The sequence below is a fragment of the Ips typographus genome, linkage group LG6, assembly GCF_016097725.1.
Source record: "Ips typographus isolate SLU linkage group LG6, UJ_Ityp_2.0, whole genome shotgun sequence".
Taxonomy (NCBI): Eukaryota; Metazoa; Arthropoda; class Insecta; order Coleoptera; family Curculionidae; genus Ips; species Ips typographus.
The window spans coordinates 682,822-702,381 of record NC_138427.1 but is presented as its reverse complement, the minus strand read 5'-3'; the positions used below and the strand labels follow the sequence as shown (position 1 = coordinate 702,381).

General features: G+C 36.8%; 2 protein-coding genes and 1 long non-coding RNA gene across 3 annotated transcripts in view; 2 read left to right on the top strand and 1 right to left on the bottom strand.

Moving 5' to 3' along the window:
* Positions 1–731: 731 nt before the first annotated feature.
* Positions 732–8,971, top strand: LOC145731040 (protein takeout-like). The gene is made up of 5 exons (XM_081982617.1): positions 732–933; positions 986–1,078; positions 1,933–2,080; positions 2,129–2,415; positions 7,241–8,971. Exons 1-5 carry the CDS (start codon positions 840–842, stop codon positions 7,432–7,434), a joined length of 816 nt encoding a protein of 271 aa, XP_081838743.1. The 5' UTR covers positions 732–839; the 3' UTR covers positions 7,435–8,971.
* A 1,799-nt stretch (positions 8,972–10,770) lies between these two features.
* LOC145731043 (uncharacterized) overlaps positions 10,771–19,560 on the bottom strand; it is a 32,842-nt gene continuing 24,052 nt past the window's right edge. The window contains exon 3 of the long non-coding RNA XR_014178733.1: positions 10,771–10,806. This is a non-coding gene — a long non-coding RNA (uncharacterized LOC145731043). The remainder of the gene's footprint in view (positions 10,807–19,560) is intronic.
* Positions 12,850–16,330, top strand: LOC145731041 (protein takeout-like). The gene is made up of 4 exons (XM_081982618.1): positions 12,850–13,007; positions 14,501–14,694; positions 15,459–15,630; positions 15,976–16,330. Exons 1-4 carry the CDS (start codon positions 12,941–12,943, stop codon positions 16,278–16,280), a joined length of 738 nt encoding a protein of 245 aa, XP_081838744.1. The 5' UTR covers positions 12,850–12,940; the 3' UTR covers positions 16,281–16,330.

Here is a 19,560-nt window from a genome sequence, read left to right as displayed (position 1 = left end):
GCAGTAAAAGAAAATGATTGAGAACGTCAAAACGTGTCAAATTTTAAGAAATAAAAATTGCTGTTTTGACTCTAAGCTAAACTGGCTATTGAACATCGAATCTTTTTTAATATTTCATTAAAAATGTAATGCGAAAATGAAAAAACAAAAAACGACTATTGGTTATCACTAGAACTATCAGTTTACATAAAAGAAATCAATAATAATCAACGTTTAACGCGTCTGTAAAATAGAGGAATAAAAAATTAAATATATAGTTTTGTATAGTTTTTGAAAATTGGCCAACGTAACCTCAAAATCAACAACCAAAAAATAACAATTTCTTGTGGAGAAGATTGTGTGTTACTCAGTTACCTCTATCTACTACAACTCCACTTAGTGACTATGGACTACTACTTCACTCAGAAAAAATAGATTTTTTGATTGAGCAAATAAAATACAGGGATAGAGAGACAGATAGATATTGACATGCCAATTTTGACGTCAGATTGTGGAGAAAACTAGTTTTCCAGTATAATATGTATGTGTTCAAAATGAAGATATTACAATTTTGAACCACTCTGTACGTTAACCAATTTTTCGGTGACATAATACCAACAAACTTTCTTTAGTATTAGCGTGATTACGTCGCATTTACGACACGCAATGCACTAATAAATGCGGTAAATATTGACTTTCACTTTTACTTTTACCCCCAAAAGTATGCAGAACTATGTCTGTCTCTCCTCCACACGTTGATGTCCCCTTTAACAGGAGACTTTCGATCATCCAGCATCATTTGATCGCAATTTCAGTATTTCGCCTGAATTTAACCTGATTTGACCACAAATATACGGAAAATGGTAACGCGTTTGGTTTTTGTGATTTTCACATGGTGTTTCGTCCACGTCAACCCATATACTGTTCAAGATGCTCCGTTATTACTGGAAAGACGTAAGTGTTTGGTATCTAGGGGTGTTGTCAATAGTCTAAACTGTTTTTGCAGCCAATTGGCTTCATCCCTGTCGAAAATCAGGACCGGACCTAAGTGACTGCATCAACACAATGTTTTTGAAAATCTTTCCCAACTTGGCCGCCGGTAAGTACAATATAATTTGTATACCCTATATATTTGTGCGCAAAAATCTGTTCATTTAATATCTTCATGGTATAAACAAGGTTTGACAGTTAAACTGTTATAGCTATTGATGTACCAAGGGCGTTAGAGAGTACATAATGTCCTGATGATATTATACCTACTCTTTCACCTAATTCAGCTAGTATTTACTGTTTCTGGCATTGAAAAGTAAGGTATACCTTTACAGGTATGTTGTTTAGTGTTTATTTTACCTGAATGATGTGACTTTGATAGCCCTGTAAGTCAGTGAAAATGGCAAAAGCTAGACAAAATTTTAGAAAATCTAAAAGAAAATGAAAGTTTATTACCTAAAAAGCTAAGAGCATCCTAGGATAGGAAATACAAAGTTTTTATAGCATGGAACAATAAAAATGTCACTGCTAATATTAAAAAAGGTTTCAGGGCGTTAGAAGCGGGCATTATAATAACGCTCGCCTGTAATGCCCTCAGGTTGTTATAGACACTATAACCTACACCGTTTCTAAGGTATTATGCATTCATAATCAATAGGTGAAACCACACATAAAAATATTGTTGTTAATTTTGAAGCCCTCAATAAATAATGTGATTAATTTTTTGGACAGCCATAAGTTAATATAATATGTAACATAAATTGAGCACAAAAATTCTAGTGGCAAAACCGTTCAGCCATCTATGGATCTGAGACATTTCCTTGTCTTAGATCCATAGACGTAAAAATACAGCAAATTTGGGAATTAGAGGCGTTTGAATGGGATGATACACTTTCGTAATTCGTGCTTTTGTAGCAAAACCGTGAAGCTGTAAAACACACCTAAAATACCATTTTTTTGCAGGAATACCGGAAATTAATGTGGAACACTTCGAACCACTGTTATTGGACAGCGTCTCGGTCAGTAAAGGAAATGGCGCCATTTCCCTTGTAGGGAAATTCTACGATTTACACATCACCGGTCCGTCAAACTCCACTCCCAAACAATCCGAGTAAGCCTGTAACCTCACTTAATCTAACTCTAACCTAACTTTTTTTAGGTTTCTAGAAAATGGCCTCAATAATTGGAATTTCTTTTTGGAGATACCAAAATTGGTGATCGACGCCAAATACAATATGAAGGGGAAAATTTTAGTTTTGCCCTTAGTAGGCCAAGGCAATTGTCGACTAGATCTGAACGATATTCGTACGAAAGTTCTGTCAAATGTCACTTTCCTTGAGAAAAATGGCCGAGAAGTCATGCGCATTGACCGGTTGAAGGTCAAGTTTAAAGTGGGCGGAATAAGGGTGAAGTTTGACAATTTGTTCAATGGAAATCCACTTTTAGGTGAGTTTTTCCATCAACTGTGCAGATATCGACAAATTAACTTTACCAGTAGAAAAGGCATTCCTGATTTAGTCGAAAACGAGCTCTCACGAACTCTGTTTCCATACAACTGTCATTTTGACAGCAAATGAGGTTATGAAGGTTGCTAATTGGACCTAAGTTGTAGTATCTCGTTTTCTACAAATTTGTGACCAGGGAATGCAATCCCGCTATCAGCTTGTCGTTAAGATAAATTAAAAATAACAGTCATTTGAGGAGATATCGAAAATCTGACTTTACCAGTGGATTGAGCGTCCTCGATTTAGTCAAAAATGGCCGCTCATTTACTCTGTATCAATAAAACTGTCATTTTGTCAGCATATGAAGTTCTGAACTTATCAATTGTATCTAGGCTGTCGTATATCGTTTTCAACTAATTCGGGATCAACTGTCACCAAATTTGAAGCAATTCAAAATAACGGTCAATTGAGCAGGTATCCGAAAACTGACGCCTTTATCGGTGAATCGTGCGTTCTCGATTTAGTCAAAAACGACTGATCACTCACTCTGTTTTCAAACTAAGTGTCATTTTAAAGAAAATAATGTTTTGAAACTTGCGAGTTGAACCTGTGAACTTATCGTAACTCGTTTTAGACTAATTCAGGATCAGAAAACTCATTCCCTGTGTCAGTTTGACGTTAACTGACACCAAAGTTGAAGCAATTCAAAATAACGGTCATTTGAGAAGATATAGAAAATCTGACTTTACCAGTGGATTGAGCGCCCTCGATTTAGTCGAACATGGCCGCTCATTTACTCTGTATCAATAAAACTCATAAATTAATTAAAATAAAAGTCAGCATATGAAGTTCTGAACATCAATTGGATCTAGGCTGTCCTATATCGTTTTCAACTAATTCGGGATCAGAAAACTTATTTCCGCTATCAGTTTGACGTTAACTGTCACCAAATTTGAAGCAATTCAAAATAACGGTCAATTGAGCAGGTATCCGAAAACTGACGACTTTATCGGTGAATTGTGCGTTCACTCACTCTGTTTTCAAACTAAGTGCCATTTTAAAGAAAATGATATTGTTACGGTCTGGGCCTACTATGCTCGATACTTCTTAACGGGCGCTCGCTTCGGGATGAAACCGATGCGCCGCAATATCTGGCCGGGCGCGTATTAAAGTAGGCCACAGTTAGGAAGCGCTACCTGGAATATTCTTGAATGGTCAAGGCAACCCGCGAAGCGTTTCGCGGTCATTCTAGAACGTGGTTTGCGAATATAAAAAGAAGCGGCGTTGACGACGGCGTAGTTAGTTAGTAGAAGTGTAGTAGTGAATTTGAGAACGCGGTAAAGTTTAAATAGTGAAATAGTTGTGGAATTGTAGTAGTGTTTTTAGTAGCTGTGTTAATTATTGTACGGAGTGTTTTGAAGTGTAAATAAATTTATTAATCGTTGAGTTAAACTGACTTTGTGTGAACCCACGGGAAAATCGTAACAATTGGTGTCAGAAGTGCGATCAGACTTTAGTGCGACGTGAATTTGGAACTAAACTTCGGGTTAGAGACTTGTGTTCAGAACCGGACTAGAGATTTTCGGAACAGTGGTGTGTTAAATTTATTTTATGCCAATAACAAGACGTCAAAGTGCAAACATGGAGGCCCAACTTGCAGCTATTATGGCAATGCTTGAAAAACAAGAAGAGAAACAAGAACAAACAGAAAGGATTCGACAACAAGACAAGGAAGAACAAGAAAGAATTCGACAACAAGACAAGGAAGAACAAGAAAGGATTCGAAAACAAAACAAGGAAGAACGAGAAAAGATTCGACAACGAGACAAAGAAGAACAAGAAAGGATTCGAAAACAAAACAAGGAAGAACAAGAAAGGATTCGACAACAAGAAGAAAGGATTCGACAACAAGACAAGGAAGAACAAGAAAGGATTCGACAACAACAAGAAAGAATGCGACAACAAGATATAGAAATACGTCAAGAAGATAGAGAGTGGCAAGAAAAGCGTAACGTAGAAATATTGAACGTTCTAGCGGGGACCAAGACAGACATCCAAGAGTATGTAACCCATAGTCTCAAAAAGATGGAGTATGACGTTCAGGTAAAATTAAATGATGCTCGGGAGGACATTAACAAAATTCAGAATGATGTCGAGATAAAGCTACGCGATTTAGAGTGGAAAATTGACAGCAGAGGAGCCAGCTCTACAGTGATCACCCGAAACGGGCTCAACAAGATCAAGCCTCCCACATACGACGGTCAAAGTTCATGGGCAATGTACCAACTCCAATTTGAGGCCGCTGCAAATGCAAATGGATGGAGTAACGAGGAAATGGCTGTAGCACTAATAGTGGCATTACGTGGACCTGCATTGGAGCTGTTACAGACTCTGCCTATCGCCCAACGAAGCAACTACGAAGCATTAGTAGCTGCATTAGAACGTCGTTATGGGGATCAACATAAGAAAGGACTGTATCGAACGCAATTAATGGCAAGACAGCAGAAAACTGGTGAAAATCTAGAAGAGTTTGAAATCGAAATTCGTCGCCTTGTGCATCTGGCTTACCCAGCCGTCCCGGATGAAATCAAAGAAGAACTTGTGGCACAGTATTTTGTAGATGGGATTCGAGATCCGGAGGTAAAGAAATGGCTGAAGATGTTCAAAGGGAGCAACAACAGCGAATTACTGGTTCGAGCGCTGGAAATTGAAGCTGCGTGCAATGATTTAAAGCCAGAGCCTATTCAAGAGGAAAGAGTACCGCCAGCCGATCATGTTGCTACATTAATAGATGAAATTAAATCAATGTTCGGCCAATTAGTGCAACAAATGGCAGCATTAGGAAATGGTCAGTCCAGACAGTTAGAACGGTCACGTCCGATCACGAGAGTGGAGTGTTATCGATGCGGACGTACGGGACACATTAGAAGGAATTGCAGACAGCGGTCTTGTTCTCCAAACCCACAGTGCCGACGAAATCAGGACATTAGAACAAATCACCGGAACTCTTCTGTTAAAAGAAACATTACATGTTATACTTGTGGACGTAAAGGACATTACCAATGGAATTGCAGACAGCAGTCTCGTTTACCGACCCCGCAGAACTGGCGTAACCATGAGCAGGAAATGAAGAACCCGGAAGGACATTTACCGCGATATGTAGAGGATCGTCAAGCTTTGGATAGTGATTTAAGGTACCGGAAAGGACAAATTCATAATGGTTGGAGGATTGGTCAAATCGCGATGGTGACAGATAAAGAGGCTACAAAAAGAATGAAGAGCAGCGTTTCTAAGGAAGACATATTGAAAGGACAGCGCTCAGACTCTGATTTGAAAGTAATCAGAAGATGGTTGGAGAAGGATTTGAAACCGGATTGGCAACAGATTTCCAGATATGGACCAACAGTAAGGGGTTACTGGTTACAGTGGAATTCGCTTCGACTGCGAGATGACTTAATTACTCGCAAATGGGAAAGTCCAGACGGAAAACGCTTTGTTTACCAAACAATAGTGCCCAATTCCTGCAAAGAGAATGTGCTGCGAGAACTACATGACAGTCGCGGAGAAGGACACTTTGGAGTAAACCAGACTTTGGCTAGAATAAGAGATCGGTTTTACTGGATTAACTTCAGAAAGGACGTTGAGGAATGGTGTAAACGGTGTGACCAGTGTTCGTTACAGAAGGAATCCATCACAATTCGGGAACCTGAGAGAGAGAAGATGAAACCAAACAACGACCGTATGAAGATGACGCTGGACCACAGACCAACTGGTGGCAATTATAAGGAAGGTGATGCTGTGTGGATGTTTCAACCCAGGAGGAGCAAAGGATTAAGTCAAAGATGGCAACGACACTGGGAGGGACCTTACAATGTGGTAAGAAGGTTAAACGACGTCGCATACAGAGTCCAACGCAGCCCCAAAGGCAAGATGAAAATTGTCCATCTGGACAGACTCAAGAAATACCAGGGACTAGATGAAGCGGATCGGGACGATCAGCTTTAAGAGGGGGGCAGTGTTACGGTCTGGGCCTACTATGCTCGATACTTCTTAACGGGCGCTCGCTTCGGGATGAAACCGATGCGCCGCAATATCTGGCCGGGCGCGTATTAAAGTAGGCCACAGTTAGGAAGCGCTACCTGGAATATTCTTGAATGGTCAAGGCAACCCGCGAAGCGTTTCGCGGTCATTCTAGAACGTGGTTTGCGAATATAAAAAGAAGCGGCGTTGACGACGGCGTAGTTAGTTAGTAGAAGTGTAGTAGTGGATTTGAGAACGCGGTAAAGTTTAAATAGTGAAATAGTTGTGGAATTGTAGTAGTGTTTTTAGTAGCTGTGTTAATTATTGTACGGAGTGTTTTGAAGTGTAAATAAATTTATTAATCGTTGAGTTAAACTGACTTTGTGTGAACCCACGGGAAAATCGTAACAATATTTTTAAACTTGCCAGTTGAACCTAACTTATCGTAACTCCTTTCGACTAATTCAGGATCAGACAACTCATTCCCTTTATCAGTTTGACATTAACTGTCACCAAATTTGAAGCATTTCAAAATAACGGTCATTTGAGCAGATATAAAAAACTGACTTGACCAGTGGATTGAACGTCCTCTATTTAGTAAAAAACGACCGCTTACTCATACTTTTCATACTAACCGTCATTTTGACAGCAAATGAGGTTAGAAAACTTGCCACTTGGACCTGGGTTGTCGTATTTCGTTTTCGACTATTTCAGGTTCAATCGCGCTGTCAGTTTGACGCTGAACTTTCACCCAATTTGTCAAAATTTAAAATGGCGATTTAAGTGGGGTTAAATTTTTGTTGTAGGCAACGCGGTGAACGCGTACATCAATCAAAACGGCCTGGAAATCGTGTCGGAACTAGAGGAAAGCATCGCAGGAAGTCTGGCCACCATTTTTACGGAACTGATAAACAACGTGTTTACGAAAATCCCCACCGATTTGTGGTTGTTGGACGATGCCACCTATCGCAACTATCAGACTCAACAGGAAAACGCCTAGATTTAGAAAAAATTGTCAAAAAGTAATTTGACGAGATACTGTGATAAGTGGCAACACCGCAAAATAGATAATTAAGCAAAGAAGACACAACAAACACAACTTTTTACAAAAAGAAGACTGGACTGTTTTTGATAGGTTGCCATGCGCAAATTCCGTTACGTGAGTTACGTTACTTTTTTATATCGTATGTCACTCTAATAAAACACTGTTGCCATATTGTGCAAACAGTAATTTATTACATTTTTTATAATTACAGTATGTATTGCACTAGTTATACAGTAATCTAAAATTGAGTTGCCGTGTTTATGTTAATAACAGAAATCGGGTCTAACTAGTGACGTCATTTTGCACGGGATGGCGGGACGCGTCATCCCTCTACACGTCATTATATAGCAGGTGTCTGTTAAACAGTCAGAACGCATATTTTCATGAGAATCGATGAGGAGAGATTGTAGCATGGCGAGTTGCCTAAATATATTTATTTCCATTTTCTTCTACTAGTAAGCTCATCTCACATAAGTAAAATTTCGAAAGAATGACAAAAATGACGGTTTTGACATAATAACCCAAATCCCAACCCAATAGTTATATGCGCAACAAGTTTTACGACATCTATATTGACATTATGACAAATCGCAGGTAGAGCAGGATCGGCAGAACCGTTCCACGTTTTTAGAAAGAAGCATACCACCGCCTTCTTTACAAGAAAGCCTAGAATGTGTCTTTTAATGGCGGCGTTATCGGATTTTTTTTGTACACAAACCTATGGAGATGCAGTAGAAAATATGTTTTTTTTTATTTTTTCGTGTAGTTGATTAGAAGTTGTGAGTGAAAAATCAAAGAACGCTTCATTCCTGATCCAGATATGTATAGATATGGCTTTTTATATCCAATAAAGTCCAGCCAAAGCAAGTTTGGTTAGAACCCTTTGTCTTGGAAAGTACAACAAACTAATGTAAAAACTGCTCAATCAAAGAAAATTTGGAAATCCTTGAATCTAGGTAAGCAAAACTGGTAAATGGGTTTTATATTATTACCAAGACCTTTCTTTTAAAATGTAAATGTGCCAATGAAACTTCTAAAAGCTGTCCTGTTTCTTCAGAGTAAACCTTTGTTGCTCTCAAAATGCAGGCGGCCTCAAAATGTAACTCACATAAGTCACATACCAATGTATGTAAGAGGCAATAAGTTTACTGAATGAGAAAGCATATTGTACTTACCACTGAGTATTGTGTTGGAGTAAAATCATTCCACTTCAAAGCTTTCAACCACTGTTGGGTTCGAGCAGGGTCTTTTGGAAAGTAAGAAGAAAGTAAGACTGACACTTTTGGGCCTTTCACCAAATTGCTTTTAGAAATTTGGCAAACAACCAGTGGACGGCATATTGTAGAGGCAATAGAATTTAAGTTAAAAAACCAACCACAAATTATAGAACAATGAAGGAACAATAACAATAGTGATAACACAATAAAATGAACACAAACTACACTTTCACTAGAACAATAAACATATAAACAACAATTACTTTGGCAAATAATCCCAAGTCTTGACTTTAAACCTTAAAAATTAATTTAATCATCCAAAAACTCAATTTCCACAATACAAACAAATGCAAACTGTCAATCCCATATTTCGGCCATATTGGAATTTTTGGCATGCACCTTCTTGGCTTTCTTGTACAGAGGGCGGTGAGCATACTGATGTCACTGGTTGGACGTACCACGTCTCAGTAACTGTCAAACCGACATTTAGCTCATTTAATTTCACTTTAAAGAAACTAACCACATTTGACGTCCCATGTTGTACGCCTCGTCCCCAAATTACATATCACAATCCAAGAAAGCTTTTTAATGTTGTCGAGTACGAGTGCCCAAATTAAGAACGGTAAATGTTTATGTAAATGTTTACTTCATACAAATTTTGCAACATCGCATCGTTCTGATGTTTCGTTTTGTTTCAGGAGATTTTCTGAATACGAATCTACAATGCGTGTTGCCTACCTACACTCTTGGTCACATATGGTAAAAAGAATCGTAGTAATCTGTCAACTCGTTTTTGACAGGCTAGAACTTACCAATGTTGTTGAGCAATTCGTTGACATTGGTTTGCATCGTGATAACGTCATCGATCAAATGTTTGTGATTCGTTTTTGATTTGACACTCTTATCGACTATCATTTTCACTCAATTTTTCAGTCAATTTCGAATTTCCAGAGTCATTTCCACCAGTTTGTCGTGTGATTCCCAGATAATCTATTTCTCGTCTATCAATTGCATTATGTTATCTACATCCTTCTACATGAATTGGCCGTGCAGTCAGATCTGTTGCAAGTTGCAGCTACTTTTGCTAATTGCCGAGTTCGGTTAGCACTTTGACAGGTGTCATTTTGACACTAGCCAGCTGTTTTGATAGGTTAAATTTAATTTTGACTGCAAATGTTCAATAACATGCACTACAAAAATAATCACAGTATGAACTTAAACCTTCCAAATGTTTGTCGCTGCATACGGTCTTAAATCATTTGAACAAATTTAAAATGACGTCTGTCAAACGTCAGAATTAAGACGATAGCTGTTTGACAAGTGAAATATCATAGTTTATCATTGAGCAACGATTGATGGGTGTTTTCGGCCAAAGCGATGATGTTCTCCTTATTGGAAGTGATGCGATCTAATGAGATTAACTGCGAGTCTGGTAGGCTTCCATCAAACTATTTAAGCCCTGGTTTGTCTGACCAGATCGACACGAAATATTTCGGTGGTGTAGCACGAAATTGTTCGTTCTAGTTCGGAGACAAAATTTTGCTCAGAAGTTTTGTTTTGAGTGGTTTGTATCATTTTATCCACACTTCAGTTCCCTGTCAGCTGTTAGATATGATTGTTGTAATTAATTATTAACTTGTGATATATGTGCTCAAATAATGCATATAAACATTATTTTCCTTATTTCTACGATTGTAGAAAAAGAACAAAATAATGACGATAAGTCTGAATTGTTAGACCTGTTTAGAAGTATGTTCTGATAATATTATACCGAACTCAAAATGTTTAGAATAGATCCAAAGGAACGGTTCTCGCGTCGCTGATTTTAAAGCATCTTGTAGATAACGATGCAAAGTTGAAAAAGTTATTTCTCTTAACCCTATACGTTCCATCTTGTGCTAAAACTGCTAAACTACATAAATGTTGTACTCAGATCAACAAATAAACATAAACATCATGATGATGTAGTTTGTGAGCCGTTTTGATTTCGTTGAACTCAAACGTCCCGTGATTCGGACGAACTTCCGGCAACAAACAATAGCAACGAAGTTTTGTACCTGTGGCGACTCACTTTGCAGACGTCCACACAGATGGCACCACGCATCAAAAACTCTGCTAACATCAAGCCCGCATCGCCTGTCACGATTTAACTACATTATAGCAGTTTCAAGTCATCTTCAATCGGAGGCATAGAACTTCTAATCAAGATGCTGGATGCTGGCCAGACCTATCCTTTTGGTCTACAGCGATGGGATGGTAAAAAGCAGTAGTCTTGCTTGACCCATCTATCTGAGGCAGCATTCCCAGCCAAAGAATATTGACGCGGTCTTGAATCGGAGGTATGAGGCACGGAGCTGTCAAGCCTAAAAAATATATACATTGAAGTATTCTTATCTGTGAACATATGATCAGATACTACGTTAATTTCTGTATGTTTATTTTCTAAAAGCACACCTCAATGAATTGAAGTACGTTACGTTTGTATTTCTCAGTTTTAGCAATACCTAAGTCATAAGATTAGTCTATTTTACGTTTAATAGAAACGATTTGCAAAAGAATACATTTTTTCATTCATTTTTTTTTTTCAAAACCAAAAACAATTACAGTAAATGCTCAATATGTTTGCCATCACATACCAAACAGTACCTGTGCACAACTATCTGCAAATATAACATATACTACAGTATTTCTTAACAATGCTCTTTTTTTTCACTGTAGCAATGTTGCAAAAACTTTTGACTTCAGATAACCCCAGAGAAAGAAACCCTTTGGAGAGAGATCGGGTGATCTAGGTGGCTAAGCTTCGGGCCCAAATGTGCCTATCCATCTGTAAGCAAAGGTCTGGTTAAAGAAATATCTGTCATCCTTGTAGTTCACCTCACATCACCCTTGTAGTCTGAGGAAGACCTCCATCCATTTGAAAACAAAGATTCTTAAAGTTTTTATCTCTGGCAAGATTGGATTTTGGAACAACTGAAAATTGTATTGCTGTTGAGATTTCACTAAATAAAAATGGCCTAATAAGAGAGATTGGTTATATTAATCTAAACGTAAACTCTAGCATTATACCATTGTAGGTTTTATATTTTAACTTTTTTCCAGTTTTTTTACTGACAATTCCACTCATGTACAAAAAATGCCATATATACGTCATCAAAACACGGTTTGCTATCGGCTAATAAGGAAGGAAGAGAGTTTGCTAGCGGATAAAAAAATCGGATAAATTTTGCTGTTGATTTCGTCGTTTCCAAGGATTTTCACTACACTTCTATTGTTGCAATGTCTCACCTTGAGATTTTTGCTGGCACTGTCAATTTTGATTTTTGTTCGTATTGTTTTGGTTATGGCACGCTTCGGATAGAGTTCTACTGCAGAAAATCAAAAGAACCAGAAAAATTTATTTCTGCCAGTACAAGGCAATCGCAGCCTTATTATATTATTGATTATATTCATGGAATTGTCTTATCAAATACCATTCGAGCTCAGATTTTGAACAGGATAATTTTTCCGCTTGTCTTCTCATACTTTCTTTATGGTACAAAACTCGACCTGTTTGGCAAAATCACTCGAGCTGAGCTCTCGTGATTTGGTTACAACAGGTCTCGTACTGTTACACCAAAAATAAAGTGTTCTAAGACAAGCACAAAAATTATCCGGCTAAATCTGAGCTCTTGTGGTATTGCCCCCGACAATTTTGAAATATTCACCTAGTTGCTTCAAAGATGCATGAAAGAGTCTCCCACAAAACATAAAATATTAAGCTTCATTTCTTCGGTAAAAACACTTGACTTTCACGTTTCTTCTTGTGTCAATTTACCACAGACACAGGCTAAGCTCTTCTAGATATTTTACTGCAAACCAATCTCGCACTGCTCTCAAGCTATGGCCCTTTTTGTACAGAATTTATACTCGTTTTCGATTAATTTGGGGCCTAAAAATGCAAAAATGTGGGTTGTAACTCGTATTTAACTTGCCACTAAAAAAAATGAAAACCATGCTAAAACTGTGGTCTGCAATTGCAGAAGTCGTTAACCCTGACATGGCTACCATAAAAACAGCCAGTTTAATACGAATAACAAGTGAAGGCCTTATTTGCGTATTAATTAGTCGTTTGAAAAGAAGTTTTCTGATGTACACATACCTAACCAGTTTTCAAGGGCAGAAAATTGTAATGATCACAAAAGTGTTCACTCTGTTCGACCATTTAGCTTGGACTGGTCATACAGGGTGTTTCGGTGCAAAAAATGAAAGTTTTCGTTGAATTTTTGTGGGTTTTAAGTGTTGTGGAATTGGCTACCGCCCGAGTATTACGTGAGTATTTTATTTACAGTGCAAGAGTGAAAAAAACTTCTACACCCTAAAGTCTCTGTCAAATAGGGCGACACATGACAGTTTTTTCATTTAATAGCTATTTATGATATGAGTGTTAAAAGTGCGTTTTTAAGACACGCATGTGAAAGTTTGCAGGACGAGCAAAGTGAGTTCTGCAATTCGCATGAATGTCTTAAGGGCATCGGTAAAGTAAAACGTCTTATGGGAGATTTAATGCATTTTATGACGATCTTTTAATAATTTAAAAAAAAATCACGCAAATAAGTTAAAAATAAAATCGTAATTTGGGTTAAAAGATAGGACTAAAAAGTTGCTCGAAATTCGAAGCCAAAATCTTGCATTTTTGTTCCACATCACTCTAGGAGCATAGTCGCTTAAACAGTAACATCTGCCTTAACACTGTCGTAGTTTTGTCTACAGAAACAAAGAACCAACACTGTTTTATTAAATATTTTTCTACACGTAGGATTCCCTTAAAAACAGCAATAAAAACAAAACAACTTAAAAACTACTAAAATTTTTTAAATTTTTAAAGCGGCATTTTACCCGACTCCTAATTGCTCAATTTTGCCCTAATTTAAACTTCCTTGTATCTCTTCAAATAACCGACATCCCCATGGTGAGGCTTGTAAAACGGGCACCCTCTATAGGGTGTTAATGATACTACTTAAGGGGATGATGCTATGTTAACATCTGGTCTAAATTGTTCTAAAATTTTGATATAGGTACCGGATACAGGGTGAAAACGTTTCCAGAAAACTCCAGCGTTAAGATGCATTTTATTATTTTTAACAGTGACGCCCGCATGGTTTTTGTAGAAAAATATTGAACGTTAGAAATTATTTTTGTAAGTTTGTTTTACTTTTTCGAAACCTATTTTATTTCTAAAGATACAGGGTTGCCATTTTCCTGACAGTGTGCTACTTTTTCGTGATATTAAACATAAGATGAGCAGAATTTTTATCACTCTTTTCGTTTTTTTAAATAAGAAAAAATTGAATAAATTAATTTTAAATAAAGAAATAATTATCTATTCTTATTATAGTCTATTCCCATTCTACTTATCTATTTAATGGAAAATTCTGAAAAAATGCTGCAAAAACGAAGTTTCTACGATGAAAGCGGATAGTTTTCGAGATTTAATTTTTTCAAAGCAAATTGTTTCTGTAAATCTGTTTTAGACTTTTATAGCAAAACTGTTCTGGAAATTAAGTTTATCGCATTTCTACTTTACCCTTCCATTTAAATTTTTATTTTAAATAAATTTCAAACTTCTATGAGTAACAAAAACTTTCAAACAAAATGTAAGTTACAAAATTAACTTTTCTAATTTAGTTTCTTATATCATTTATAGTTACTAAATACATCCGACGTTCTGCCTTACTTGATCACCCGGTACAAAATTTTTACATGTTTATGGATAGCCAATAAAAAGGGAAACAACTAAAAATGTGTTTTTTTCAATATTTCAGCGTCCTTTTTGAAATTATGCAAAAGAAACGACCCAAATTTGCACAGCTGCATATCAGACAACATTGACATTTTAAGACCAAGACTGATACAGGGTGTTCCGGAGTTATTCCTGCCCAGTTTGGATCCCCTGGTGATTCCCGAAGCCACATTGACTTCCGGAAATAATTTTCGTGCCACTTTCAAAAATATTGAGGTAAGCATTCAAGTTTTTTTGCCGAAATCTCAAATACCTACTGTTAAAGCCTATATACGAGTTGGTTATATTAGAACCAATCAAAGACCAACTTTTGTTCAAGAATTCAGTCTTTCGTTAAACTGATGAAGTTTCTTGGAATTTAAGCTTGTTTCATAATGGTACAGCTTTGACATGTGCACTACAAAAACACGATCTGTGTTTTGAGGCGACGGTCTAAATTGACAGCCGCGACAAAATTGTCAAGTGCCATTTAAGAAGTGTACAATATTAGATGCAACAATAAAGTATTATAAAATAATGCAGAATGGAGAGGATTTACTTACTACAGTTTTACAACCAATTTTACGTGCAGTTAGCTAGCAAGGCAAGAAGTTACAAAGTGAACCAAACTGTTTCGACTAAGAGTAGCTCCGTAATTTGAGGAGCTACAAAAAAATGTAAATAATGAAAGTTGTAGGAAATTTCATCTTCTACAAGACTGTACTAAGGTATTTTTTGAAGGGATTCATTTGCAGGGTTTTAAATTCATATTTGACTTTGAGTTGTTTATTAAAAATTTAGAAACATCTACCTTTATCATTTAGGGTCATATTAATAATCATTCCTTGTAACTTAAGGTAGCCTCAAGGAGTAAAAATAATAAGTATTATGACCACCTTAAGTTTCAAGGAATAATTATTAATATGACCCTAAATGATAAAGGTAGATGTTTCTAAATTTTTCAGTTTCCATATTGACCACTAACTTTTGATCATTTCTAGCTGCATCGAGCCAATGAATTTAAACTGAAGCGATTCGACGTCGATTTGGACAAATACCACGTGAATATCGACATTTTATTCCCGAGTGTTCGAATCAAGTCCGATTATAAGGTTAATGGACGTTTGTTGATTTTGAATTTGAATGGAAATGGACCGGCTGATGGAAATTATAGTAAGTATAGTGCAAACCATTGCGGTTGGCGGTTACGTCATAGTGTGCGCTGGCAACATTGGACAGTGACAATCAACAAACATAAAGTAAATTTTAAAACTGTGCCGTGTGCTTGTTTTTTTTTTAATTTTAACCGTTTAATAGCTGTCAGGCAGATTTTTAAAGAAGTTTTATTATGTTAATTTAAATTAAAGTCATACAATGTAATCAAGGTCAAACGTTGACGTAACAGTCATTTATCCTGGTTGGATTTGTCATTGTTGTCATATCTGACATAATGACGTGTCGCGTTGTCAGTCGCCGCCATTTTGATTCTATTTATTTAACATTTATTATTGTTTTTAGCCAACATTGAAGCCTCCATGAGCCTGAAAGGCACCCCGTTTCGAAAGAACAACAAAGAGTACGTGCGCTGGGAAAAGGAGAAAATCGATATTCAGATCGAAAAAGTCAACTTGCTTTTCGAACACTTATTCGGGCAAAATGCCGAACTGAACGATCAAACTAATCGAGTCATCAATCAGAATATTGATAGTATTATCGACGAACTAAGTCCGGTGATTCAGCAGGTCGTTAGCGATTTTGTTTTTGGACTAATTAACCGGTTATTTGCTAAATATTCGGTTAACGAACTATTTCCTTTATCGTAGTAGTAGTAACAAGTAGGATTCAGTAATTACAAATACATTTTGTTGATGAGTGTGTGTGTTTTGATCGTATCTCCTTAATTATACGAAGAGCTACCAAAAAGTAAGAGAGGCAAGGTGTAGGAAATTTTATTCTTTCTTTTTTATTCAATTGATCCTATCTTCTATTTCATTTGTATAAAGACCTAGTAAATAGACGTAAGTTGTAGAATACATCGTTCTCAACAAGAATGTAAGAGGGCAATTTTGCTGTCTGAAATATAAACAATACTCGTGACTTGGTAGCGAGGATCATTCAAATGATGCACTCAGTGTGACTCACTGAAAAACCAAAATGTCGGTCAAATTAAAACCCAAAGATAGAAAATTGAAAATTGCTTTATTTTCAACATTTTACGACCAAAACTTACTGATAAAACGGCAACGTTGCATTATCCTCTAAAACTGCAGTGGAACTATGTAAGGGAATAGAAAAGAAATTTCTTTTTTTATTTCACTTTGACTTGCATGTCGTACTATAAGTTTATCTTGTTTAAATCTCTAGTTCTATCTGTATCAAGTTACATAGTACTCCTACTGACTTTTCAATTAAGTTTTATTGATTTTTTGACACAATAAATAAGGAAGTTTAGACCTTTAACTTCAAACCAGCCTTAAGCTAACCTTGTCAAAAATTGTATGCATTTGCATTGTTTGCATTGTATTTGTAAAAGCTTACTCTAGTCTTGAACATGATTTAATCTTGTAAAATTGGAAGGTTCTTTTTATTTCTTTTACCATTTGGCATCGTTCATTATAGACTTAATCTAATCCGACTTACCACTAAATTTTACAGTTACTGAAATTTAGCAACGTCGCACTATTCTCTGAGCTTATGTCGAAGTTTTGTTCGTCCATTTTCGAACCGCCACCAAAGACCAGACGACCTCGCCAAAATACGCCTCTTGTGCCCAATGCGTTTTTTCTAGTTTTGGTGAGTTTTTAGCGAATTTTTGTGATTTATTTAGTGACTCTTACTAAAATCAATTAGTATGCCAGGTCAGTGTTTTGTGTGTCGAAAAACTCTTCGAGTGCATCCAGATTTAGTCTTACATAATTAAGTTGCTACCGACTAGTACTGACTGTCTATTGTAAACAGAAATCAGGGGCGTCGTCTAACAAAATAATTCTAATATATCATAAATAATTCAAGAATTACAGTTCAGAAAAGATTAGTACTATAGGCTATCCGGCGAACCTACGGAGTAATAAAATTCGATGGGCGGCAACTTTGGTCGGTCCGCATTACACTGTAAAACAGGTACGTAAAAGTGAATCGAGACATGAGACCCGAGAAGTCCTTATATTAGAGAGAGAAGAAGATATTGTCACGAATAGCATAGATTGCACTATGTTCCGTTACCTAGTCGGGCCCCGGTCTCCCCTAGTGCACTGTCTGAATCAGCAAGACCGGCAAATTGGGGTCACGATGTGGGTATTTAATCAGCGTCTCAAGCCATCGAAGATCACTGGTCTCTGGGTCGGTCTATCGAGCATCAGTCCGAACTTTCTAGTGCCCGGACGGCTCGATACCTTCTTGGAATCCAGGCTGAAAAGACGAGAGTTCTTACGCAACCCTGAGGTGACCGTCCGAACTCTTGAACCTATCAGTACTTGAAGTAAGTCCTTTGGGCGTGTCGGTCAAAGGGGTTCCCAGCTCGTATCGAGAGGGTTTCGCTTGGCGACACTTCAAGAGGGCTTGCAGGGCCTTAAGTAAGTCCTTTGGGCGTGCCGGACATAGGGGACCCAGCTCGTATCGAGAGGGTACCGCTTGGCGGCACTTCAGAAGGCCTTACGCCCATTCCCCCACACCCACGCATCGACACACCCCCTCTCAGAAAGTGTTCCATGCGCGTCCCGCCAGCGGCGGTGCTAGCGGCCCTCCTAGTCTGGGGGTAAGATCTATTTAGTGTAATCGAAGTAATAAATAAAGACCACATACTTGAGCTACGATTGTTGTTTCTCTTCCTACGCCACCCCCAAAACGTGACAATATTATATTGTAAAACGGACCGGATATAGACCAATAATATTTTATTACTCCGTAAGTTCGCCGGATAGACTATAGTTACACTTTAGTTTCATGAAACTAAAAACGGAAGCCTAACAGGAATATTAAAACACAAGCTCTATTACTAGGTACTGGTACTTTCAGTAGGTATCATTATTTTTTAACTTTTAACATTTTTTTCAAAAATAAGTATTAAATTTTTTTTATATACCTAATTGCAGTTTTTGAATGTCTTTCTAAAAGTTGTTTACAATTAAATAGGTGAATCGAGAAATCGTATAACTACAAAAAAATCGTCTTAATAATTACTCAAATTTTCATTCATTCATTCTCAAATCTTTACAAATACATAGCATTATTCTTTATAACTGCTCTGTACATTTATTTATGGTTCATGTTATTTATTACGGGTTATAATTTCTAAATAACTATAAATAAAAAAGATGGTATTTTTTAAAACACATCATGTTTTGTTATTATTATTATTAGATTTCCTGCAAACAAGGAAACGCGATATATTTGGTTTTCTGCTCTGGCCATTGACTCTGAGTCAGTGATTCCGAAAGAGCCTTTAATATGCTCTTCCCACTTTGATCCGGCTTGTTATATTTACAAGCAGTATAGAAAAAAATATCTTATGAAGGAAGCAGTTCCAAACTTAGTTAAAACAGCATCAGTGACATCCAGGTATGAATAATTCAAATACATTTATTTTGAAATCATTTCACTTAGTGGTGGTTTCAGCACCTCAATCAGTGACCAATTGGAAAAATATGAAATGGACAATACAAAAGATGAAAATTGACTTAATTTAAAAATTCTGTATTGTTTTGTTCAATATTTGTTATTTTGATGTTTTTCTTTTCTATATATTTTGTCATCTTTGTTTACTGAAGATTAAAATAATAATTACAATATATACACTTTTAGCCTTCCAGAAGACATACAACTACTACAAATACTGGAGATGCAAATATTGTGTTGTCTACCCAGCTTGAAATGGAAACTGAATGGTATGGAATATAATTTTTAAACTTTTAAAGCAGTGTATTTATTTTATATATTTTTTAGTCACAATTACACAGTGTTCACAGAACCTCTCCCTGGACTATCAGAAGTATTATGCCCATCTTCTACAAGCACATCACCAAGTACTGCAAAACAGTTGTTTGCAGAATTAAAGCATAAACGTTCTGGTAGCCCTCCTGATACTTCAGAATTCCATGGATCTCT

Coding starts and splice junctions, on each gene's coding strand:
- LOC145731040 (XM_081982617.1), top strand. CDS start 840: ATGGTAACGCGTTTGGTTTTTGTGATTTTCACATGGTGTTTCGTCCAC. Junction 1,079..1,932: donor CTTTCCCAACTTGGCCGCCG/GTAAGTACAATA, acceptor ATTTTTTTGCAG/GAATACCGGAAATTAATGTG. Junction 2,081..2,128: donor TCCACTCCCAAACAATCCGA/GTAAGCCTGTAA, acceptor AACTTTTTTTAG/GTTTCTAGAAAATGGCCTCA.
- LOC145731041 (XM_081982618.1), top strand. CDS start 12,941: ATGAAAGTTTTCGTTGAATTTTTGTGGGTTTTAAGTGTTGTGGAATTG. Junction 13,008..14,500: donor GGCTACCGCCCGAGTATTAC/GTGAGTATTTTA, acceptor TCAATATTTCAG/CGTCCTTTTTGAAATTATGC. Junction 15,631..15,975: donor ACCGGCTGATGGAAATTATA/GTAAGTATAGTG, acceptor TATTGTTTTTAG/CCAACATTGAAGCCTCCATG.